Source organism: Plectropomus leopardus, chromosome 8, assembly GCF_008729295.1.
Source record: "Plectropomus leopardus isolate mb chromosome 8, YSFRI_Pleo_2.0, whole genome shotgun sequence".
Lineage (NCBI taxonomy): Eukaryota > Metazoa > Chordata > Actinopteri > Perciformes > Serranidae > Plectropomus > Plectropomus leopardus.
In genome coordinates this window covers 25,549,606-25,575,789 of record NC_056470.1, presented here as the reverse complement: position 1 = coordinate 25,575,789, position 26,184 = coordinate 25,549,606, and the positions used below count along the sequence as shown (strand labels likewise).

Genomic DNA, 26,184 nt, shown 5'->3' with positions numbered 1-26,184 from the left:
TAATAATAATAATAATAATAATAATAATAATAATGATAATGACTATATTGGCTGTTATAAAAATGTGTATTCATCACTGGTCTGTTGATGTTGTACAAATACAGATAATAACATTGTCTGTTTGAGTACAATGAAATAGATAAAAGCTTGTATAACAAGCACTTTTTCCTTATGTTAGGTGCATTTTGCTGATGATGAACATTTTTATACTCGAAGTAACATTTTCAAATGCAGTACAGGAGGAGCTGGGAATCAAACTCCCAACCCTCAAGCTATTTAAGTAAAGGGTCAGAATTTTACTTTGCCCGATATCAGACAGAATTATTGACAAATTATACCCCATTTCCATGTTCATAACTAAACAACTCGACCTCAGTGCAGAAAAATATATAAGAAACTAATTGTTTTTCGTGGGTAGGCTTTTTTTTAAATTTCATTTTGCCTGTCGCTTAAAATTTTATTTTGAAAAAGAAGACCGGAAGTTGTGTTTGTGTGTTTGACAGTGCTCCCTTTCAAAAGGAAAAATTTCAGGTATGAACTCACACGACGGTGGCTTTAACGTGTTTCCTTTAATTAAACGGTGATTAATGGACAAATTACGGTGGAAGCCAACATTCAGGTAACTAATTAACGTTTAACTACACGGCATTCAAGATACACGATCCCATTATTGATGTTACACGACTTATTTCATATATAACAACGTTAACAGCGTTTGCCGTCTTCTAAAAGAGAATTCATTTGGCTACGTTTTCTTTGGGGCTGTAGGGCAGTGTTATCTATCTACCTGTCGTAAGCTTTTCTAAAATACGTTACCAAAAGCCAGTCGTTTTACTGTATTGTGGTTTCAGTAGCTAGCGGTATTTTGTGGCTTTTTGGAGGGGCAGTTTAACGTGATGACAATTTCGTATTTCTTAGAATTTGCAGTGTTAGTTCAAAGACACAAGTTAAATCAAACATTTTCCGCTCTCTGCCACTAGAGGTCAGCATGAGACAGAACCGTGATAACAGGACCTGAGTTAACCCTCCCCTGCTCATACCACCAGGTCTACAGCATGACATAACCTCTCGTGTGTGATACCAAAGATAATAAACCAGTGGATTGCATCAGTAAATTTGTCGGTTTGACATGTGATTTCACAGCCCGGCTAGCTCAGTCGGTAGAGCATGAGACTCTTAATCTCAGGGTCGTGGGTTCGAGCCCCACGTTGGGCGGATAATTTTTGGTCTGCTCGGTAAAATCAGATATAAAAAATACACTAATCTCTCTACCATACTTTCTCTGCAAGGGCACAGTGAATGTGGATACAAAATAAGGGTGTTTTACTAGTAGGTTAGGCTAGGTTTGTGTAGTGTAGTTTAGTTAAGTTTTAGTTGGTTTTAGTTTATTTATATAATTATAAACGGCATAATATCCAGTTGAATAAAAGACACAAAAAATGGAGAGGAGAGGAGCCAGAGGCATGTACAAACGGACCCCCCTCAACTTAAAAACTACAAAAAATTTTAAAAAAGCAAAAAAAAAACCCAAACAAACAAACCAACCCCCCTAAGTTAACATGATACAATAAATACAACAAAATATGAATGACAACAAAAAGCAGAAAAACTAACCAGCATGTCAACATTAATCCAATAAAAACCAAGAAGTACAAAAGTGTAAAGGAAAAATATATATATGTGTGTGTGTGTGTGTGTGTGTGTGTGTGTGTGTGTGTCTGAAAATCATGTACATCATGTATTAAATGTAATGATAATTTCCTTTAATTATTTTTAATTATTTAATTAAGTGTACTTAATCATTTCATATCCGTACACCATAATATCTGAGGAAATACTGACCATGTTTTGTTTTGTAAAAAGGAAGGTGAAGCTGATCAACCTGTCTAGTATGAATGAATCTGTGAATTAAACTTAATATAATTAAAAATAATGTGTTTATTCTTCTTCTTCTTTATTCTTTATCTATTAGGGATAACCCCTTGAGTAATGTAATCTTGATGGGCCCTTAAGAAAAATAATAACAATATAAGCACTGATAGACAAAACATTAAACGCTTTGAAACCTGAATTGACATCAATTTTCTAGTGCTGTGTTCAGACACGCTTTGCAAGTATTTAAACCTATGGACCCTGTGCAAAGTAGTTTGATTTCTTTTGAAAATTAACAAGGCAGTGAGAAACATGACAAGACATAAATAGATTACAAAAATTATTTCAGGGTTGGGAAACATGTCCATAAAACTAATTATAATAATTTTGTATTTAAAATTCTGTTACAGTTAGTTTTCAAGTAATTTTTTTTCACAATTTACTACTTCCTTGCTAATTTTGGTGTAATTTCTCCTTTTGTGTTTCATCACCCTGTTTTTGAAATTAAGTGAATTTGCTCAAGTTTCAAAGAATTAAAAGACAGAGTCCATTGAATTTCACCCTTACAATTTACCAAAGAGTTGAGTAGACAACTAATTCAGGCTCAGCAGAAAGGAACATTACAAGTTACCAAAATTTATGGCGGGGTTATTTTCCAAGATTTCATCACTTTTTTTTCATATACAAAATTTGTATTTTATCACTGATTATTTCACTACCCCTGAATGTCAAGAGGGCAACAAAACTGTAGCTTTATCCAGCTGTGTTTCATTATTAATGATGACTGTGAGAGCACAGATGCAGAAGAGCAAACAAACCCCTATGCACACCGTATACAAAGCTTCTCCAGTGTTTCTCAAATTTCAATTTCAGTATTCCTGCACATGGGAGAGGAGATGGGGAGACATATATTAAACTTTTTTTTTTTTTTGTTATATTTACTAAATTTTGCCTCATATGGGCTAGTATATATACTTGCTTGGTTGACACTATCTGCATATAGGATACTACAGTAACAAATAGGGCTAGGCAGTATGGAGAAAATCAAATATAATATTTTTGACCAAATTCTTCAGGGAAGGCTATTGGTGCCTTCACAAAATATTTACAATGATTTTGATAAATAATCACCATTAATGTGGATGTAACAACTAAGAGGATAAAGGTAATAAAAGAACAGCAGAACAGACAGAACATTACTGTACTGTAATTAACCCTTTAAAATCAGATTTTGGATATTGTAATATTGTAAGTGTTGCCTTGTTCTAAGGCGATATCTAATTTTATATCACGGTGTAATGCTCAGCCCCAGTAACAGTAGCAATGTGTGCAATAGGAGGACAATGACTTCCCCGAAACTCTGTCCTTTACCCCTTTCTTTACAGCACACCACAAAAGTGTTTTTCTATTTAATCTCTCATTTTATCTGCTTATGTTTTTTCTCTCTTTTTCAGACTGAATTGCCAAAATAGGTGAAAAGCTACAGTCTCTTTTTCTCTGGAAACAGCCGAGAGGGAGGGAGGAGTTTAAACAAAGGCCCTCTCCACATAAAAAAATGGAGGCTAGTACAGAGAAGCCATGGTGTCCTGCTCCTCACAGTGCTGCCATTTCTACTTTTAAAGCCTTCAAATAAGACAACTACCGCCAGATTCTACACTTGGAAACTTCAAACCATTGTCACGTGGGGTTTGTATGTCAAAAATACTCCTATTAATCATGTTTTTCTGTGGTTTTAGGCCTAGCACTCTGCTTATTTTTCTTCCCCTGTCTCTGACACTCACAGTGCTGCCCCTGCCTGCACTGAACAAAGATAATTACTCAGGAAACATTTCGGCCAATCAGACGCGGCCTTGTATCCTGCCTGTGAGGAAAGCGACCAGTCAGGATCTGGCTAACAACACTGGGGCCTGATCGCCTTGCCTGAAGAGCGGAGCCTTCCCCGGCTGAGGGCTGAGAGTGTCCTCCATGTTTTATAAGTGTTGACATAACAGTGTGTCAGGCAGCCATGCATCCACAGAGGTAAGCTCTGTCTTTTTTATCTCAACTCTCTGATAACAACATGGCTTCCTTCTTGTCGTTGCGGTGACTGTTGGTTTCTCATGATGAATGTGCACACCTTAAAAATCAGTTTAGTGTGCAGGGAGGAGGAGGAGGAGCTGGGGTGGATTGGAGGCCTCGCCAGGCCTCTCTGCTCCACAGTGCTGAGGGTGGGGGGTTGGGTAACGACTCTCACCCTTGCTCTCTCTCTGTGTCTCAGGGTCACATGGGTGCCCCAGACAACCAGGCTGCCATACAGGAGGCAGAGTGGACCATGGCAAATCCTTTTCCTTTTTTATAATGCAAAAGAGAGTTAGATTTAAAAATGGCACCCACATCTCCTTTCTGCTGTGGCAGTCTTGTGTTGTAGCCTGGCAGAGAAAGAATGGGGGATGGGCAGTGGAGGAGGAGGAAGGGGGGTGTTATGTACCCTTTGTAAGTGGATTGCCTCTGTGCTGTTTTCTTGTATGTGTCATGCCAGGCCGGGAAATAGACGTGGGGGGCAACAGATGTGCTTGTAAGGAGGACAAGGAGTGCAGGGCATAACTTAAAACTGGGTTTCAGTCTCTATGTTGTACATGTGTACCACCGTGCAGAAGTCTTGGGCCACCATAGATCATAGTCTTGTCGTTTTAGCAAAGTTGTAATGACGATATAATATATATGTATTTATTTCCTCAGTTGCTTTATTAAGATACAAAAGATAGAGAAGATGTGCAGTGATTAGTGACAACAAAAAAGTCACAACAAAATAGCTTCTTCAGGCTGAAATCAATATTTAGTGTGAAACATGGAGCTGTAGTGCCATAATGTGAGTGGAAAGGAAGGTCACACTAAGCACTTGCAACTTTAGCCCGTGGAAGATGTTTTATTCTGAAATGTTTGCATTTTTGATACTGAATGCATATTTACTGTGTTCTTGTTTTGTTTTAGTAAAGATACAACTAAGAAATGAATATATATGATCATTGTAACCTTGCTAAAATAAAGTTCAATGTGCCCTAAGACTTTTGCACAGTACTGTACATATGAAAAAAAAGAAATTCAGAAACTGAATGACTCGGCACACTTTAGAAAAAACTGTACTGGGTATGGAGTTTTATACACTCCATATAGATGACAGGACGAGCCCACATGAAACAAACCTTTTTTTAAAGGGTTATCCCCCAATTCTTTTATGTAAATCTTGATGTTTGGACACAGTTTACCTTTATTCAAAGCCACAGGCCCAAAGTTCACCGCCTGGGGCTTCGTCCTCTCTGCAGCACTATTGTGAAACTGCTTCCTCCACTCTGATCCTCAGCAGACAGTGGCCATTTTGTGTTTAGAGAGCTCTTTTAGCAACACTCCAGTCCCTTTTTCACGGATTAGACCGCAGGGACAGAGAAACAATACGAGACCTTAACAGGTCTCTATATGGTGTGCATGTTTGTACATGTTGTCTGTATATATTGCAATATTTGCTCTGTTTCCCCTATTGTACTTTTTCTTTGTTTTAAACATAAAACTGAAATATAATGATACATAAGCTACAGATAAAAAGAAGTTTATCTGTCAAATCTACACAAAGACACAGAGTATGAGGGAAGTCTTTACTGTTTGATGCCATTATATATTTTGCACAGCGCTGACTGTACATTGTGTTACATAATGTCTCTCCGTTTTAGCAGCCTCAGCTGCGTGGGGGAAGGAAAGAATATTTCGGCGTGTTTCATCTACAAGACAGCCAAAAAATAGCAACATTACAATCACCGTTTCCTCATAGGCTAATGCCCTCTCTGTGTAAAACCAAAACCAGAGCTCTAACTACTGAATGAGTTACCCCACCGTGCTCGACCGAGCCTGTAATATAAATGCTACATTGACACTCAGAAATGTCAGCAATGTGCAACGTCGTGGTGTTGGGACAAATCGCGTGGGCCTCCTTCTGAGGCAACGTAGCTGCTAAACAGGACGGCAGAGGTTGAATAGCACTGAGTTATGCATGACAACCATACATTAAATCTCCCCAAAGGCCTTTATCAAATCCCTTCTGGTATATACCGTCAAAATCAAGAAGGGCATGCTAAACTGAAGGAATATAAACCGTCTTATGCAGAGGGGAAATCTCTGCATTGCAGCAAAAAATGCTTTTTAAGAGGAAGAGGGGAGCCTGCACACACTGTGTGATCCGTGTGGCATAGCAGAGCCGACCAATAATGTTCCACCCTGTTGGCCCTCCAGCCAATTGCAGCTGCAGTTGAGGTTAAAGATTGACAATCAGAGGGAGAGCAGCAGGGAGAGCAAGGGCCTTCTGGAAAATTCCACAGCCATCTTTGATTCACCCTTTACAGCCTTATATAAAATCCAGGTCAAACCTTTCTTTAATACAGTATATTCTGTGCATACTTTAAGTGTTTGGTTTTGAGACATTTTAACATTGTGAAAGGAGTCATGCTAAGACAGGCATCTTAATATCTTTATGTAAACTGGGACATTTTGTGTTTTTAATTATTATGTTTTGTTGATTTCAGAAAAAAAAAGCTAATTCTGTGCATTTCTTCATTTGTCTGCATGCTGTTGTTGGTATTGTGAAAGCTGAATGTTGTTTTACAAAACCTAATAATCTCTCTTGGGTTTTTTGTAGCAGGGTGAGTAGGATGTTTTGTAGTATTTTAATCCCAAGTGTTTTCAACAGCAGCTCCAGTGCACTGAGTACATAATGATGTTTGCATCGAATGGCTTTCCTCGATGGCCATATGAAGAGGCCGTTTATTCAGATTTTTGTCTGACTTACGTGTAGAAACAGCACATTCTTTAAAGTAAAGACAAAAGCTCTGCCAGGACCTCTGTGTGGCTTCACAGTGATGGTCTCTCTTCAAAATGAAATCTAATTATTCTATGACAGCAGTGTTCAGGGAAGGAGGGAAGCCAGGATCGAAGACATAAAAAAAAGAAGAGATGAATGCTTCTCATTTTACTGGGTTTTCTCGCATCTCCCTGGCCGTTGTTTTCTCCTCTATCTCTGCGATCGGCCGTGGAGGTTTGTCTTGACACAGCCGTTGTTTTTTTTTTTTTTAATGTTTGGACTGTAATCTCCACAGATCTCTCTGGTCCTCCTGCATGGATGTGCCAGTGCCTGAGTCTGAGCCTCGGAGTGGGGGATGGGGGAGAGGGGGGAGGGGAGCAAGCTGTGGCCTCCATTTTCTGTGACGAGAGAGCCCTGCTCGTCTCTCACAGGAGTGGAATCTAAAAGGCATTGAGTCAGTGTTGTTTCCTTTTTGTCCATCAGGTACTGCTTGCAGAGGGGAATGCTGTCAGTGTTTTCTTGAACCTGCGTCTCCCTGGAATATATCCCAGAATCTGCTGAGGATTTATTTGCTTAACTCTCCTTGTGTGATGGATCATGAGAATGTCCTTTGGATCAGCATACTTTTTCACTGTTGGTCATCCCGTCTTCCTGGTAGTTGCAGCAGTGTCTTGCCATCAAGTGTGTATATAATACAGGGTTGTGGCACTTTGTTCAGCAGCAGCTCTGCCTGGTGATGGCGAATGTTCTCTCTTTTCAGGGCTGTGGTACACGTAGCAGAACGGCTTGGCTAACGTTGTCTTATTTTCATGTGGGCCTCGTTTGTTCACGCAGTCCGGAACAGGAAGGCCCCGGAGGGGTTGGGGTATATGTGTGTCTGTGTGTGTGCGTGTGTGTGTGTGTGACTTGTTGGCAGGCTGAAACAAGTTACCCATATGCCATAATTTTAAGAAACTCTGCTCAACCCATGATTGGCATTTTTCAGACAGTTTAAGTAATGACGCAATGTGTTCTGCTGAATTTCAGTTTGAGGTGTGTGTGATTTCCAGTCCGACTGAAAGAGGAATATTAAGAATAGTCTTGATGATTGGGAAGTGTTGGCTTGGTCACAGTATCTGGTATTTTGTCTGATAGAAAAAAGATATTAAATTATTGTTAAATCTGGATTGTAAAGCAATCATCAAAGTTGACTTGTGTACGGGTTTAATAGCTGATGTGATCACATGTTATCTCTTTGTCGTATCTGATTTCCTAAACCCTTGAGGACAATACTCATCTTGCCACTTTTGCAAAATGACAAGAGGCCAGGGGCCAGTCACAGCAGCCTCATACATATTTGTAGGATTTTAGGACTTTTCTTGGATTTAAGGACAATTCTCGGATTGTAGGATGTTTTAGGGCGTTTCTAGGATTTGGCTCATATTTGGCCCATGGGCCGTAAGCGAAGTATCACTGACAAACAGTCTTTATTGTGCTTTTGACACAGAATGTTTTCAGAACATTTAAGGACTTTTCCAGAATTTCAGGACATTTCTTGGATTTGAGGAAATTTCTAGGATTGTCGACAGTAGAGGCTTAACTAGGACCTCTGTTGGGGTTGCAGGGGGCTCTCTGCTAACACTTTTTTGATAAACAAGCTATATTTTGCTGATGTTTTATGCACTCTGGTACCTTATGTATACTAGAATTACAAAAAGAAAAATCCCAGTGTAAATCACTTTATTTTCATTGTGAATTAGAAAAATGTTTGGGGGGGCCACCCAGCACCCTTTCCAGGGCAAGATTTGGCCCGTGGGCTGTAGGTAGAGTATCACTGCTTTAGGATATGTGTTTTAAACCTCTTAGCCTATCAGAGAATGGACATTTGATCAACTTTGTGTGGACTGTCTCTTTAAGGGCAGAGGAGGGGACCTGAAGAGCATTCCTTTACTTTCAGAAGAAGCTTATCCCATAAATGTGGTTGACCTTTGAGTCTTAGCCTGTAAACCCATCATCCTAGCTGGAAACCAGAGCTGCAGCCAGAGCTATGAACTGGTCAAGTGTGTGACCTGTCAGGGGTCCTCGGCAGGGTTTTATTCTCGGGTCTCGTGAATAAAGGCTACATCCTTGGAACGAGGCCCTCTGTTGTGCTCTCAAAGGAGGAGCCAAATACTCAAAGACATCCATTTATCGCCAGATCCCCTTTATTCATAACCTTTTTTTTCTCTCATCGGAAATGAGAGGAGAGCAAGATCAGCTTTTTAAACACAGCTGTAGAAAAGCCTGTTTTTAAAAACATGCAAAATGCTCATATATTGTGGTGCCAAATATACAGATTGGGTGATGGACAGTGATATAAACATGAATTTGGCCGAGACGTCTGCTTTAGATATAGATGCTGTCAAGATTAAGGCCAAAAATATTTAGATAGACCTTGTTTAAAGCTTGTTAGATGGATTTCTTGCTATTGGTCTCTAAGAAAGGGCCCAAATCCTTCGGGGTCATCCTGTTGTTACAGATGTGACTTAAGAGGTTGCAGAAATGTATGCTGTTAATCATCATGAGACACTGACCCTTTTTTGACCAACCCCCACTGGTTATCCTCTTACTATAGGTCTATTCAGCATTTGTTTTAAAGAAAGCACAACAATGACCAGGATCTTATCGGACTACAATCTATAGCTGCAGTGTCTCCTGATGGATGGAGGTGCAGGGCACTAAAATGGCCCTATGTGTTGTTGTGAATATCAACTTGTGCTGAGCGGAGAGCAGCGTTGCCATGGTGATTGTTACCATTCTTCCTCTTGGAACATAAAGAACATATTCAGACTCGTTTGTCACTGATGATATGGAAAGGATTTGAACTTGTGGTGTCAGAGACGTGCTGAAATCAAATGACAACAATAACAATGGAAACCTGCAGAGTCCCAGTTGACAGATCCTCTGGGACCGGGGTGCCTTAGGTGGTGTTCCACTTGTTTACTGTTATGCTGATGTGGTTTCTGAACACCCTTTCTGACTTTGCCTCTCTTTCTGTGTTTCTGTGTGCTCTTGCTCGGTGCTCTGCAGTCTGGCTGAGGAAGAGATAAAGACAGAGTCTGATGTGGTAGAGGGGATGGATGCATCTGCACGATCCAAAGGTAAGTCTTTGAGGCCGAGCACCTCACATTAGGAGTTTAACATCTTAGGTGCCTTAGTATCAAAGAATGTAGAGGTTATTTACTGTAAGTTTGGGGAGCAGTGTGATGCATTTTGTTGGTCTCTCAGGACTGCAAAGATTATCCATAATGCCTGGCTGCCTGCCTGTTTAGCATTAGTGTCAACTATAATAACACAGGGTCTTGTTAGTTCAGAGGCAGCCCTCGAGTTATTTGTTCCTATAAAGTGGTAATATGATATGTGTAAGAGGCATCTTCAATAATTGCCTTTTTAGATTGCTGTCAGTACTAGACTATCATAATGACAAAATTCTACATCTGACATTTGAATGTCTCAGTTGCACTAATGATTTTGTCCATCCTTTTAATTTATTGAAGGAATAGCTAAATTATTGTCATAGCACCCGCGTTTTCATTTTCTTAATCTCCAGTGCAGTGAACAATACAAGATTGTTTTCCATCATGTGACAGCTTGATTGTCTGTCTGCTTCCAGTCCCTGATCCACCAGGGTCAGCGGAACGACCTGTGAAAAGAAAGGTGTCCAGCCCCACCCATTCCTCCAATGGACACTCTCCCTCGGACACCTCGCCCAGCCCTCTCAAGAAAAAGAAGAAGCCTGGAGCCGTCAACTGCAACAACAAAGACCAGGTAAGTGCTCCAGTATACCCATTTCAAGATTGGCATGCTCTCAAAGGCTGGTGGAGAATGGTGTACTTCAAGGATACTCAACAGGTGATGTCCAGGGGCCACTTAAGCAAAATGACCAGAGGCCAGGGGCCAGTTAATAAACAAACATTAATGATTTTTATCAATAGCCTCTGCCAACAGCTTTTTTTGTGTAACAATATGAGAGAAACTCGATATAAAATATTCCAGAGATCCAAAATAATAACACCTTTATTCTTAAAATAAACAAACTGATCTCTCCACTTTGTGCCATATGTAAAAGAAATATTGGGACACGGATTCACAATTTTTGAGAATGCCCTAAGATCTTGAAATTCTGGAGTATTATTGCACAGGAGTTGATTTTTGATTCAAGGCATTGATTGATTTTCTCATGAAAAATAAGCAAAGATCCAGGTCTCTTCATACTGAACTTGCCATCTAAAACACCTTCCTTGAGTAAATCTGGTTTCAAACTATGTGACAAACTCCTACTCTTCACCAGATGTATTTTAAAGCAGTGGAAAAGTGACAAACCTCCCTCAGTTACGCAGCGGCACCTCAAAACTTGTAGTGTTGCTTTACACATGGCCAACACTGGTCAAACATGCTAATTTTACCCCTCTATTGGCAAGAAGCAATGAGCCACCACCACAAATACCATAAAAGATGTACGATATAAAAAGAAGAAACCATTGTAACATTTTCACTGGCCTCCATGCTGCTTTCTACTGAGTACTAACATGTTTTCCAGCTGGCCGTGACATTGAACTTGACACACCAGCAAAAAAAAAAACAGAGAGCTCATCTGGTTCAGAGCTGTTTACACGACTGTAGTCTACTAAGAAGAGGAAATAAGTCTATAGCCTGTTTTAGTTGTATTTCCTGTATTTAGAAAACCCACGTCACCCACTAATTACACTGGAAAGGGGTTATAGGATTTGAGAACATTTACGGCTTTGCCCAGACCTCTGTCGGGGGGTTTGTCTTCTTCCCCTGGCTCTTATTTTTCTGGGGTTTTTTTTGGGTTTTTTTTTAACTCAAAGGCACCTTATTTACATTCAAAGTACAAAAAGTTTCCAATGTGAATTTATTTTTATTGTTAATTAGAAAACTGGTTGGTGGGCCACCTGGCAAATCAGAAAAAAATAATAATTAGATACAAAGACAACATGAGTTTGGACTGATTTGTCTTCCACCCAAAGCAATTAATCAAAGTGAAAGGGCAATAAACATTGCATTACATTTATTAACAAAATGCAGGGGGACGGGTTATGCTCGAAAAGAAATAGTTTAGCGGCCTTGTTTTCTGTCCTGATAGGAAACTAAATGCGTATAGCTTTTCTGAATGGCTGCATTAAACAGGGAATGATAAGTCTGTTGTCACAGAGAGGAAGGAGACATGATCAACGTTTTATACAGGGATAACTGTTCATTTTCAGACAGTCTCTCCTAGAAGGCATTTATGTTGTTTTATACTGGTAAAGTGCCACAAAAAGTTGTGTAAAGAATGATAAAGGAGAACTTGAGTTTAAACCATTATTCTTTTCTCATCTCCGCACACCTGGAAGATCATGCCATGAAGTGGGTGTGAATGTCAGATATTTCATTTTCAGAAAGTAATAGAAATTGAGCCATCCAGCAAGCAGTTGTGTTGGGGCAATAGTGGTTATTTTAGTGTTTTTGTCTAACCTTAGACTACCTGAAATACCAGGTGGTGACTGGATGAACAAGACTGAGAGAAATTTGAGGGGTTTCTTGGTCAGAACACACCACATTGCTTATGAGAGCACGCCAGTTTTGATTTTGGACTGTATATTGTCACCTTAAAGATGGACGAACATGTATAGATGTTACCTGCTGTGTCTTGTTGTGATCTTGTGTAGGCTTGGAGCATGTTTAGCCCACAGTTAATTTATTTTTTAGACGTTCTGTTTTTTAATTAATCACTGCCAGTAGACCTGTCACAATAACTACATTATCATATATGGACATGACCTCGAACATTTAGTTGACCTCGATTTTCGCTCGCTGTTTTCCTTTTTTGTTTGTTTACATAAGAATGTCACCAACGTTTTAGCCAACATAAATCCAGAATAAACAATAAGATTTTCCTGATCATCATAAGACACGGGCACAATGATTCTTCCTTTTTTCCCTCCCCTCTGCCCATTTGCAAATCCAAAGAAAAATCAAACAACACTTCAAAGATGACACAGCGTTGCTTTCCAGTAGCTTGCAGCAGCACTTTTTGTTTGATAGACACACAGTCCTGATAATCATTAGCTTGCCAGCCTCTTGCAATGAGCCAGAAAGTCTGTCGTTGGTTGTTTTACGCTCCAAAAACGACATCATCCCTTCTGTAAATCTCTGAGCAAAGCCCGACTCCCAGGCCATCCAACCCCGGGAGGCAACTACAGCACAGCAGCTGAATTATGAAGGTAACTAAGGTGTTCCTGGAGCTTTGCCAGGCTTGTCGATTAGTTGCAAGAGGCATCACTTTGTTTTGTTGTTGTTGGCCAAATTCTGTATTAAGTCTTCAACTGAACTGGTACTATAATTTCATATAGCCTTTCTTGAATGAAATTGCATTTTTTTGTCATAATCCAATTCCAATGTTGAAGATCCATAAGAATTAAAAGTAATTTGCTCTTTTGAAGGGTGTACTTGTATCCATATGGCATTGTAGTATTATTGTTATTTTTATTATTTATTTCAGTGGCATAAAATGGTCTCAAAATGACAATAATATTGCCAACAAAAGTGGTTATTGTGACAGGCCTAACCTTTGATCATATTTGTTCTGTCGTTTTGCTAAAGTGTCATTCATTTTGATGATATATGTGAATCTGATGCATCTGTTTACAGTTTGTGCTCATCAACTTAATGTGGTGCTGATTTACTCCCTTTTGCCCTTTAGTCCTCTGTTGAACTTGGATGACATTTAAAGATAATTCTAGCACTTTTTGCAATATTTTGACTGTTGTTATATATTCTTTAATTGGCTAATAAGCTGCAATTGCCTTGGAAAAGGTATTGCAATGAATTAATACCTAACACTGATTTGGACTGTGAATTATAATCTTGAGCTGTGAAAGCAGGTGCATCAGTTTCTGTTAATATGTTAATGTGTCAGTCGGCTAAATACCAGTCAGGTACTCACCAGAGAAACATAGCATTCATTGTGTTTACTCAAGTGAAAGGATGAGCTGTCTGATTGTGACTTTAAATAACAGTATTTGTCACACCCTAAAACCTGTTGGTTTAGTCTTAGACTCACAGTTGATTCAGCCATGTGACCAGTGTTCAGTTTACTTATTTGCCTCAGTGTTTTGTTGGGTTTATGGATTTTATATCCCTCTATGCTGCTTACCCTGCTTACCCCACCTTATTGCTGTCTTGTTTCTGTTGCACTGCACCTTTTTGTGTTCCTGCGTGTTTTTTGAAACCTGCCCCCCTGTTTCTCTTGCCTGCATTTCAGTCAGAGCTAAGACATGGTCCCTTTTACTATATGAAGCAGCCAGCACTCACCACAGACCCTGTTGATGTTGTACCGCAGGACGGCAGGAATGACTTCTACTGCTGGCTGTGCCACCGCGAGGGCCAGGTGCTCTGCTGTGAGCTCTGCCCCAGGGTGTACCACGCCAAGTGCCTCAAACTACCAGCCGAGCCCGAGGGCGACTGGTTCTGTCCAGAGTGTGAGGTATCTCGCTCAAGACGTGTATGTGTGTGGCTGTACACAAGTGGTTGTGTGGAAAGGCACAATCTTGCTTGCGTAGTTGTCAGAGGGGTGTTGGACTATGTGCCATGAGCAGCTTTAGCCAAAGAGAAAGGATTAATTTGGTGAAATCCCCTGGAATTTCTCCAAAAGCCCTCAGACCTGTTGGCCCCCCATGACACATAGTGTGACACACCAGCAAGCTAATTGCTCACACTGCAAGTTTGAGAGATGTTAAAGGATACAGAAGCTGTTTTTATCTTGTTATTAACATTTAGAAAAGTTTACTACATACTTTTTAATTGGCGCAATTTTTATTTTATGTACATGCTAAACATAATATCAACTTAAAAATTTTAATCTAAGTTTTAATACGCATTAGTGTTCATTTGCTTGATGTGATTTGTTGTTTTCATTGTATGTTCATTAATGTCTTAAATTATTAACCTTTTTATTGTTCTTGCAGAAAATTACAGTTGCCGAATGCATTGAAACCCAGAGCAAGGCAATGACAATGCTGACAATAGACCAACTCTCCTACTTACTCAAATTCGCACTCCAAAAGATTAAACAGCCTGGGGTAAGACTTGTGAAGATCCATTGAATGTTGTTGTTTGTTTTTTTAAAGATATTTTTGGGGGCCTTTGTTTCCTTTATTAGATAGGAGAGACATAGCCTGAAAGAGGGAGAGAGAGGGGGGATGACATGCAGCAAAAAGCTGCGGCTGGGCTCGAGTCTGCAGCCACTGCGGCAAGGACATAGCCTCTGTGCATGGGGCGCCTGCTCTACCAACTGAGCCACCGGGCACCCCATTAAATGTTGGGTTAATCAGAGCCTCATAATCTTTCTATGTTTAAAGAAAGTGTTTTATATAAAGCCCCCAAGGGTAAATTTGTGATCTGTGATACCAAGCTATATAAATAACATTATTTGACAAAAGTTCAGGAAATTTCCCAGACACGAGACATCCAAATGTTGGCTAATGCATCTGTTTCTCTTTTTTTCCCCACACATTTGTCAAAATTGAGCAGACTGAGCCTTTTCAAAAGCCCGTGTCTCTGGAACAGCACCCGGATTATGCAGAGTACATTTTTCACCCCATGGACCTGTGTACTTTAGAGAAGGTAACATTTACTTTCTCTGATTTATTCGTAAAAATGTTTAAAAAACAATGCACAAATGGAAATACAAAATAAGTCTTAACATTTTACAATTTTACAAACATTTTGGAATGAGCAGGAGGGGGAAATTAACCCCAATAAAGTGTCAGTAATCGGTCCTCTAATACCCCTTTTCCACCAGATTAGTTCTGGCACTTGAACTAGTTCTGTTCTGGATTTTTGGAAACTGTTCTTGAGTGAACCCGTTCATGTCTCCACCAGTTTTGTACCGAACCATTTTAATCATGGATGTGTCATCAACTGAGACTATTACACAATGCACAACAAAAATATACAGTATTAGCAAATTGGATTGCATTGATTATCTGTAAGTTTTTGTTTTACTGTTACAGATAATTGTTTTTACCCAAAACAAGCATGGACAAGCTATCATAGAGACCATTGCACACTCTTTTTATCTGACTTTTTCTTACTTAACTTCTCCATTGTTTCCTTCTCCATCCTCCTTTTCCAACCTTTAGAATATGACACACTCTCCGATGTCGTCACAGTTCAGATTTCAGGTCAAGAAAAAAATGCTATTTTTGGTTCCACCTGAAAATCAGCATTTTGGATTCTGAACCAATTTATTTTGGGCCGAAATTCTCTGAGCGATTCAAAGTTAGGTGAGGGAACTGGAGCGGAACTGGTTCTATATTGGTGGAAAGGGGGTATGAGTGTCAGATTTGCAACTCTGAGGACACATTAAGCATGGGAATTGCATATAAAAACAAACAAGTGAGGCTGTAGATTATTTAAAGGGGAATATTATCATATATAATAGAATAAGACTAAATTGTCTACCATAGTTAAAAAAATGTCTTTGGTTCACCAAAACAGTAAAGTAGCATTTGACATATAAAACAACTAAACACATGAGTGACATTTAAAATGTGTCACAAGATACCACAGAAGGAGAAAAACATACAGGTATAGTGTACACTATAGTACACAAGTAAAACATACAGATATTTAACAGTTTTCTTTAATGTATCTGTTTTGATTTTGTTGTTTTCTTGGTTTCACAGAATATCAAAAAGAAAATGTACGGCTGCACTGAAGCCTTTCTTGCTGACATGAAATGGATCTTACACAACTGCATCATCTATAATGGAGGTAGGCCACTTTCACATACACCAGTAATCCCCCTACTCTGCTAATATAAAATCTAAAGGAAGATAATGACTTTATTTCAGGTAATCACAAACTAACAGCAACAGCAAAAGTCATCGTCAAGATTTGTGAACATGAGGTAAAGACACTTTTAACTTAATATTAGCAAATATTCTGTAGAGGTAATCAATTTATATATCAATTATATCTTTGTCATTTAATATCTGTATTTGTAGATGAATGAGATTGAGGTGTGTCCAGAGTGCTACCTGTCTTCATGCCAAAAAAGGGACAACTGGTTTTGTGAGCCATGTGTAGGTCCTTACAGAATCTTAAATATCCTATTTAGCAATTTTGGTTTAGTTTTCAGATCAGTAAGGCATTGACTTGTTTCCTTTTGTTTCTCATAGAGTCAACCCCACCCTCTTGTCTGGGCTAAGCTAAAGGGCTTTCCTTTCTGGCCGGCTAAAGCACTTCGGGAAAAGGACGGGCAGGTAGACGCACGTTTCTTTGGGCAACATGACAGGTGAGAAGAACTTTTGAGCATTGACGAGAGAGAAAATGGCTCTATGTATTTGGGTTTTTGAACTAAAACTAAGCCAAGATTAGACTCCTGGTTATTCTACTTTGGTGAATGTTTTATTGTTCTTTTATGTAGGGCATGGGTCCCCATCAACAACTGCTACCTCATGTCCAAAGAGATCCCCTTCTCTGTGAAAAAGACAAAGAGCATTTTCAACAGTGCCATGCAAGAGATGGAAGTCTATGTGGAAAATATTCGCAAGAAATTTGGGGTCTTCAACTATGCACCCTTTCGCACCCCCTACACACCCAACAACCAGCTACAGATGCTACTGGACCCCTCCAACCCCAGTGCCGGGACAGTGAAAACAGAGAAACCGGATAAACTTCGCTTCAACTTCGATTTAACGGCGTCTCCTAAGATGGTCCTCAGCAAGAGTTCCACGCCCAGCGGCATGAGTCGGAGGGTCTCGATGACAGACATGCCTCGGTCTCCAATGAGCACGAACTCGTCAGTTCACACGGGGTCCGATGGGGAGCAGGATATGGATAAGGCCAGCAGGAATCCTACCTTTCACTACAGCACTGGAGAGGAATCAATGGACTGTACTGGTAAATAAATGATAAAAAAGGGCGATAATTGATGTTTTGTAATAGCAATGTATTAAGTGAAGATCTGTCAGTGTGAAAGGGGCAGCTCGTAGAGATAATCCTAAAGAGAATTCAGCTGAATCTGCTGGTGTCCACAGCTTATTGTTAAGCTGTACGGCCACTTCAGGAGCTGGTAGAGACCAAACCAGAGCTAAAAGAAGAGCAAATGTTAGACCAACATTCATCAGGTGGACAAAGCACAACACCAAATGAATGATAAGGTTGCTCCATAACTGTTGGATGTGTAAATACACAACTATTTGCTAACAAGTTCTATATATTCATTTAAACAGTTTCAATGTCATGTCAATGTTGTGTTCACAACTTGTTTCTGCTGTTCCAAAGACGCTAAACAAATCAGTTATTGCAAGTTAAAAATAATGTTTCATGTGCAAAATGACCATTTGTATATCAATAACTTACCCTGCGTTTTGTTGAATCTGTGGAGAAGACTTTAGTTTTTCTCGCATGCCTCCACAGAGAAGTGAGACTGTGTAAACAGTAAACAGAGACTGTGTTTAAAACAGCAAAACTATATCAAACATCTATTTACAAACTCTCATACATCTCTTGCAGTATAATCAAGGTCTCATGTATCCAGTCATATGCTCAGTATGAGCACCTTATTTCAGTTACTCAAGAATGTTTGTCTTTTTTGGATTGTCACCATGCAGACATGCAGGAAAAACAAAGTTTTCTCCTTGGTAACGTGTGGTGAGAAACTGATATACCAATGACCACATTTCTGTTGAAATATCCTTTAAAGTCCACAATACTCAGGCTGTGAGCCATGAGTGAAGTGATGCCAATTTAAAAACCATTCTATCTCAAGATATAAAGGGATACCTAAACTTAAAACACTAAACTTGGATTTATTAAAATTTTGTTGTGATTACAGCATCTCCTGTCTCAGGGAAGATGGGTCCTGCAGGCAACGTGGCAGGCAGCCCAAAGCCCCTTAACCCTGGACTGGTGCCAAAGCTGGAGAGGACAGTAGTAACAGGTGGCATCCTTAATCTCAACCTGGGTCAGTACCAACAGCACAGATATGATGTAATGATGTTTTTATAAAGATTTATAACCGAGAAGGAGAAGAGGGCATGCAAAAAAATGTTGGCGATTAGGTGGCAACCAATGCTTTCTTTCCAACATTGGAGTCAGCTGTTAAAAGATATTTTTTAAATTTTATTGTAGCAAAAGTAGCAGGTTTAGACTTTAATTTAATTTTCTACATCCTTTACTGTCACACTAAAACAGTATGGCTGTATGTTATGTTACTGACAGTTACATGTTGATGTACACTTTTAAACCTTGTAAAAATTAGAGGAAAAAAAAGGTAAAAGTTAAAACAAAAAAACAAATAATGATCTCCACTCATCATCATTATTAATGTGTTAGTTAATACTAAACATTGCACTGAAACAGTCCTCTGTTTCTTCTAGATCGGGTGAAGGCTGAGATGGATCTAAAGGAGCTGAGCGAGACTGTGCAACAGCAGCAACAGCAGCAGCAACAGGCAGCGTCAGCTTCACTCCCCACCCCAAAGAGACCCATCAGCAGCCTGGACAAGACTATCGAGAGCTGCAAGGCACAGCTAGGTACATACCCAATAAACTTTTGGCACAGAACTTTATTCTTGTAAGAAATAAAAAAATATTTAAAAATCAGTAATTTCAAGAATTTTCCAGTCTTTCTGTAGTCCATTAGCAAAATTACATGTTTTTGTTTGATATAGTAAATTATGAGTGTCATGACAGTTTTTGTAATTACATATTTTTTGTCTAATAGTATTTCATGATGTGATTTAAAGAATGAAGAATTTATCCAAAAAAGCTGAAATGTGATGTTAGACGAAGTGTGACTGCTGCTTACTACAAAAGAAAAAACTATTTATTTCTGTATTTCTTTATTCCTCTCTGTATAACAGAAAGCATTTCAACTCTTTTAAAACATTTTAATCAAGAGTGTATGTCTCTCCATACAGGGATCAATGAAATCTCTGAAGATGTGTATAAAGGTGTGGATCACAGCGACTCTGAGGACTCTGACAAATCGGACACAAGTGACAGCGAGTATCTCAGCGACGAGGAACACAAGCCAAAGAGCTCCGCCCAGGACGACAAGGACAAAGCAGACAGAAAAAGGCCCAAAGCAAGCGCGGAGAGAGAGAATAAGGAGGGAGTTACAGGGGCGGCGGATAAAGCCACCCCTGAACCCCTGCTCAAAGACAAGCAGGGCACCAATGGACCAGATAGGGACCTCCAGGACAAGCCCAGAACGCCCCAGTCTCAACCCCTCACTGACAAACCCAAAACTTCAGAGGAGGGCAGAGCAGCTACCGCCACATCGGCCGCTGAACAAGACTCTGATTCTGAGAGAGAGCTGGTGATCGACCTGGGAGACGAACATGGAGGCCGTGACTCAAAGAGGGCGAGGAGGGAGGCGGGGGCTTCAGCTGCCAAAACTCTCAAAGAGCCTAATGTTGCTAAGCTGGAAGGTGAGGCCTTTGATATCCATTTTCTCCTGTAATTCTCTCCTGTAATGACTTGTGTGTCAGTTAGAAGGACAGTTTGGAGGAAATAATATTCTTATAATGTTGGAACACACACATACACACACACTTCAGTGCAAGTTCATAAAAAATGAAAACACTTCAAACACTTCAAACAACTCTTCACCGCTACACCATTTTGTTTATTCACCGAATGCCCTCAGCTATCTCGTCTCCAGGGTGAAGTCTGAGGCTGCTTTCAAGTTTCCTTATTTACAAAGATATACATGAACAGTGATGCGAATGTGATTCATCGCCATATACGTACTTAAAAATCATCACTCTTTCCTAAAAAAAAAATTTAAAAAAAATTACTCTTAATTTGATACAAAAGTTATTGGAAAAATATATTGCCACAAATACAAAACTTTGCAATGCGATAAATGCTGTATTATTTTTAGACACATTTTTCAAAATATAGTATACTGCGATAATTCCCCTCAGTCTCCTAAAGTTCACAGCTATCCCTTACTAATTTTAAAGTCCTCAGACGACCTTAAAACATCCATCCCTTGAAAGAGTACTCCATGGATGTTGCAACACACTCCTGCATATATTGTTGGACTTGCAGTGGACAGTTTTTTTCTGGTCACTATTTACTGGACCCATTAAACTTTCTGATACAGAGACAAGTACATAAAAGACCAATAGACCATACCGTATCAAAAGGGAAGGCTATGTAACACACTAGAAACACGGGGGTAAAGACCGTGTCAAAGACTGTGTCATAGTTTTGCATTTCTCTACATGCAGTACAGCATCAGAAAAGACAAATACAAAGATAATCCAACAAATCAAACAGTAGCAATAAGGGGAAAGCCATGTCACACATTAAAAACCAAAAAAGTAATAAAATAAAATAATATAGAGTGTTGGTGGTGGGAGGGGGAATGACCCACATCCTGCAGCCCCATAGCAGATCAGTTATGCATTAGTACATTGTGTGGTTTCCTATCCGTCATCCACCAGACCCTTCAACATAATAGTTGCTAGTCTAGAACCAATATACTCTAAAAACAGCGCTATTATTGTATACAATACCTTAATCATACATTTAGACCTGTTTGTCAAACATTTCATAAGTATTATGTCAAAAGTAACCTCATGCACCCAGCTATTGTTGAAGATTTGCAGTCTATCCATTTCAGCATTTTTTTTGCACAGGTTAGGTGCAGAGAACCCTATTAGAATGTTTTTTTATTTTAATTTTGTGCATTTTCTTTGTTAAAACATGGTGCCTACATTACCCACAATTCAGTTCAGTTTTCACATATGCAGTTGTACTTTCCAAGACTTGTAAACAAATGTTGGAAATTTAGTAAAAAGGGGAACTCCACAAATTAAACACGTCATTAAAAAGATTCCAGTCTCTTGAGGAAAGATAAAAAAGGCAAGAAAATTACCAGAATTTTTTTATTTTTTAAAGAATTGATAATAATTATTTTATTTTGTTTTATTTATTTTTTAAAAGAAATTTGAAAAACAAACAAATAAACAAAGAAATGACTTGGAAAATGTGCTCAAACATTATATAATTCTGTAACATTAGAAATAAAGTTTTTTACTTTTGTTACTTTTTTCCCTAGCTTTTAAAAAAATATTTTCTAATTCTACTACAGTTTGTGCAACAAGTTGCTTTTGCCTTTTTTCCCCCATTTTTGAAAGAAATTGCATTAGTTTTCTCAGGGATTTTGCAGGTTTAAATACTTGTGAAAGGTGTCTGAAAGCAGCACAAGAGAAGTGATATCACTCCAGTTTCAAAAGGTTTAAAACTTAACTGAAAGTAAAACTTATCTCTTTAAAGCCAGACTCCATTACTAAGGTTTTTTTGGGGGGGGTTTTGTTGCAGAAATGCATGTGTTTGGAAAGTACTGCACATATGACTGGATAAATGAGACTTGGATTATACTGCACAAGTTGTGTGAGAGTCTGTAAACTGATGTTTTGATTGCTGTCAATTGATAAATCAATATGTTCACACTTTTTTTGGAGGCATGCAAAAAAAATTACAAATTCCAGGTAACACAGCATGAATAGTTGATTCACAAATGGCCATTTTGTGAGTGAAATATTCCTTTAAAGTGCCCAGTTTAGATATTCAGAATGCCCCCCACTTATGGAGCGATATTATTTTCTTTCTGCTCAGGTAAACTTCCCTCCTCTGCTGCAGCAGCTGCACCATCACGGGAAGCCGCCTCTAACCTAAAAGACTCTTTACAACCCTCCATCACAGCAGCCCTCAACCTTGTTTCCACAGCAGCTTCTGGTCAGCCCAGTGCAACCACAGCCACCAGCGGATCCACCAGTGCCCCCTCTCCCGCTTCCACCTCGGTCTCCGCAACATCCCCAGCACCCGCAGCTATGAAGAAACAGCGCCCTCTACTGCCTAAAGAGACAGCTCAGGCCGTGCAGCAGGCGGTGGTTTGGAATCCGACCAAATTCCAAACGTCCTCTCAGAAATGGCACATGCAGAAGGTGCAGAGGCAGCAGCAGCACGGAGAGCAGTCAGCAGTGCCGAGCCCGGCCCAGAGTCAGGGGCAGACACGCAGCCCACAGCAGTCACAACAGCACAACTCCTCCTCCAGCACCCGATATCAGACCAGACAAGCAGCCAAGGGTATAAAAAACAGCATGAACATTCATCTTAAACTTAACATTGAAAGATCAAATGTGTATTCAAATATGCATGATTTCCCTTTTTCCCAACTTTATCCCCTGCAGTGCAAAAAGACGTGCCTCAGAGTGCATCCTCATCGACATCTGCCCAGGTCACATCTGGCAGTTCCTCTTCTTACATGTCTGGAGACCTGCAGATCCCAACAGGCTCAGCAGACGTGGCTGCAGATATAGCCAAGTACACAAACAAAGTAATTAGGCCCGTTTTACGTCATATTTTTGGAATTACTTCTGTGTTTACTTCATTTTTCAGGATGAAAGTATAGTGAAAACTGAGCTCTAATATGACATTTTTTTGCCAAAACTCTGCAGATCATGGACACAATAAAAGGGACAATGACTGAAATCTACAATGATCTTTCCAAAAGCACATCAGGAAACACAATTGCAGAGGTAATTCTTGGCATGATGCTCATTTAATAGGTCATAATAATACTTGGCAAGTTTTAATCTCTGTGTGTTTTTGCCACAGATTCGACGGTTAAGGATAGAGATCGAGAAGCTCCAGTGGCTGCACCAACAAGAGTTGTCAGAGATGAAGCACAATCTCGGTAAGTTTCCTGCTTCCAGGAATGTGTCACCATCACAACTCTGAGCTTTGAGTTATTACTGAACCAGTCTTTCCATGAACACTATAACACCACAGGTGTCTTTTTCACACATGACACACGATTCAAGTTGTTTTTATCTTGTCTCACTTGAATGCAGAGCTAACGATGGCAGAGATGAGGCAGAGTCTGGAGCAGGAAAGAGAACGGTTGGTGGCTGAGGTGAAAAAGCAGATGGAGTTGGAAAAGCAGCAGGCGGTGGACGAGACCAAAAAGAAACAGTGGTGTGCTAACTGCAGGAAGGAGGCCATCTTCTACTGCTGCTGGAATACCAGTTACTGTGATTACCCCTGCCAGCAAGCCCACTGGCCAGAGCACATGAAGTCCTGCACACAGTCAGGTAACATTAACACACACACGGCGCACAAGTGTGTCCAATATATGAATTACATTTGTGCAACATCCGTCATCGATTGTGTTTAGTGCTGTCATGCACAAAGCTGTCACACAACGGTCACCTAAAATTTAAAGATGATTTGGAAAGTATAAATACCAAAAGCCACTGATTAGTAGGTTTTCAAAGCATTTGGGTTAAATGTAGTTTACTAAAGATACTCAAAAAACAAACATTTTTTGCCATATTTTTTTTTTATTTCTTGATTGCTTATTGTAAGTTATTTTATAGGCAGGATAGAAGGCAACCTAAGAGGCACTTTAAAAAAAATCTGGCTGTGTGTTCTCAATGTAAATGCTTCCTGGTGTCAGTGTTTTGTGCTACTGTTTCTTGTTGTTGTCGAAAGCACCCTGTATTTACACCTCAAGTACTGTGATCCAAAACTAAAATATTTGACATGGAGGACACGTGGCAGTAAAGTTGCATTAATTAGAAGCTACAGACTACAGAACAGACTGCTTTGTACTTCAGAAGAGTATGTATTATGTTTTCTGCCATCAGGGTGGATGCCTCTCCTGACATTGACCAGATTTATATAAAAATGACTGGCTGATTCTTTTGTATTACACAAAAGACATCATTCTTATTTCCTTGCTACTTTTGTAAAATAGTGGACTGAGCAGATCTTTTAAAAGGACATTGTTTATAGACTCACAGTTAATACTGACGTGAAACTCATTCTTTTCTTTTTTTTTGTCATTTATTGATTTGAAACTAACAAAAGGGTCCTCACTACTGCATTTTTAAAGACATTTGAATCATATATAGCTTGTTTTTTGGACATAGAAAAAAATAATTATTTACATTTCTACAAACAGTAATTACAAATCAAGGCAATAGGTGCATCCACATTTAGAGGAGTCTCCAAGAAATAATAATTTCTTCTTTAGTTGCTCATTGCCCTCTTCCCATGTTTTGAAAGCAATCAAGTCAATTTGCTCAGGTTTAAAAGGGCTAATGTATCAAACCAACTGCTAAAGTATAGTGTCACTTTGTAGTAATAAATACAGGCAGCTTACCTCATTATTGTGTATTGTAGATGCATCTTGCTCTAACACGCAGGTATACTGTGTCCATGTTTAAATTTTACATTTTAATTTTCCTTCCAGCAACAGCTTCGCAGCAGGAGCCAGAAGCAGAGTCCAACTCCGACCCTTCAGTGAAATCGTCGGGCCTCTCTCCTGCCACACAGACGCTGCCCTCAGGAGCAGGATCCATATCAGACAAAAGCAACTCTCCCACATACATGGACAAGAGCAAGGACAGTGCTGGCGTCACTGTGACCTAACTGCTACACTACAGATACTCTCTGCGGGGTTTGTCGCGTCAAACATGTGTCGTCAAACTTGGTGATTGAAGACCTGCACCTCTGTGACAAATCATTTTGGTTTCTCCATTCCCATGTGTTCATCTGCTTGATGGACTTTTTTTTTTTCAAATTTTGGTTCATCTCTCCTTCGCAGTTCCCACACAAGTCTGTGTTCAGGTGGATTCACCATGTGAAAGTAGTCTGTCTTGAGAAATAAAATGTGAGGTTGTATTTTTTCATTCTGTAGTTTTGTCATAGCTCTGTCACCACTTTGTTTCATGTCTCGGCAAGATTGTATCAACCCACAAAATATTTACAACACTTTTCAATGCTGCTCTTAAGTACTTGGTGGCTGTTTTATTTTGTTGATTGCTCTCCATATTATGAGACAAAAACACCCATCGACAGTTGATATTCATTTATCACAGTGCCATCAGAGGTATTTTGGGTTATGCAAGTTTCATTTTTATGTTTGAAATCATGTCCGCTTCATGTTATCTGAGATATTTTGCAAGTTTAAAAATTATGTTTTCAACTATGTCCTCCTCATGTCAGCAGGGGCATTTTTGGCTCATACCAATTTTGTATTGTAGTTCCACATTGTATAGACCTACATAAAAAAAAAATATCTGTGATTTATTAAAAAAGAACTAAAAAATGTAAACTGTACAAAGTTTTTGTAAGAAAATACCTGAACAATATTTATAGTGTCATATGTTTTTATAGTATGTTTAATGAAATCACATTTCTATGTGTCTAAAAAAAAGTTATTTGAAAATAAAAAATATGAATGTCAGCTCTGAGCGAAGCCTCTGTTTAACTGGTGGAGAACTGGGTAGACATAAATAGAAACTGCATTTTGGCTGGATATTATTTCCTGTGAGCATGTCTGTTTTGAGCTCGTGTCTCGTTCGTGTTTACATATTGTACATACATAAATGGACTCGTGAAGAAAAAATAAAAATGCTCTGATCAACTTAA

At 39.3% G+C, this 26,184-nt stretch overlaps 1 protein-coding gene and 1 non-coding gene across 7 annotated transcripts; both read left to right on the top strand.

Annotated features, from left to right (window-relative positions):
• The first annotated feature begins 535 nt into the window (after positions 1 to 535).
• LOC121946533 (protein kinase C-binding protein 1-like) lies at positions 536 to 26,184 on the top strand. 6 transcript variants are annotated; one of them, XM_042491139.1, is made up of 22 exons: positions 536 to 619; positions 3,327 to 3,558; positions 3,656 to 3,891; positions 9,746 to 9,816; positions 10,329 to 10,483; positions 13,983 to 14,204; positions 14,686 to 14,799; positions 15,251 to 15,343; positions 16,408 to 16,495; positions 16,576 to 16,631; positions 16,729 to 16,806; positions 16,903 to 17,018; positions 17,151 to 17,626; positions 18,564 to 18,692; positions 19,108 to 19,263; positions 19,650 to 20,162; positions 22,363 to 22,833; positions 22,938 to 23,083; positions 23,205 to 23,285; positions 23,365 to 23,443; positions 23,601 to 23,840; positions 25,004 to 26,184. In XM_042491139.1, the coding sequence occupies exons 3-22, from the start codon at positions 3,878 to 3,880 to the stop codon at positions 25,180 to 25,182; spliced, it is 3,477 nt and encodes a 1,158-aa protein (XP_042347073.1). In that variant the 5' UTR covers positions 536 to 619; positions 3,327 to 3,558; positions 3,656 to 3,877; the 3' UTR covers positions 25,183 to 26,184. The 6 variants fall into 6 exon arrangements, with proteins under 6 accessions (XP_042347073.1, XP_042347076.1, XP_042347072.1 ...); XM_042491142.1 differs by having other exon boundaries at positions 3,327 to 3,562; positions 14,061 to 14,204; XM_042491138.1 differs by having other exon boundaries at positions 3,327 to 3,562.
• trnak-cuu lies at positions 1,143 to 1,215 on the top strand. The gene has a single exon. It is a non-coding gene; the product is annotated as a tRNA-Lys (tRNA).

What these genes read in the sequence shown, in the direction of transcription:
- LOC121946533 (XM_042491137.1), top strand. Translation starts at nt 4,295, where the DNA reads ATGGGGGATGGGCAGTGGAGGAGGAGGAAGGGGGGTGTTATGTACCCT. An exon ending in GGTTCTGTCCAGAGTGTGAG is followed by an intron (nt 14,205 to 14,685) that starts GTATCTCGCTCA and finishes TTGTTCTTGCAG; the next exon opens with AAAATTACAGTTGCCGAATG. An exon ending in TTCTTTGGGCAACATGACAG is followed by an intron (nt 17,019 to 17,150) that starts GTGAGAAGAACT and finishes TCTTTTATGTAG; the next exon opens with GGCATGGGTCCCCATCAACA.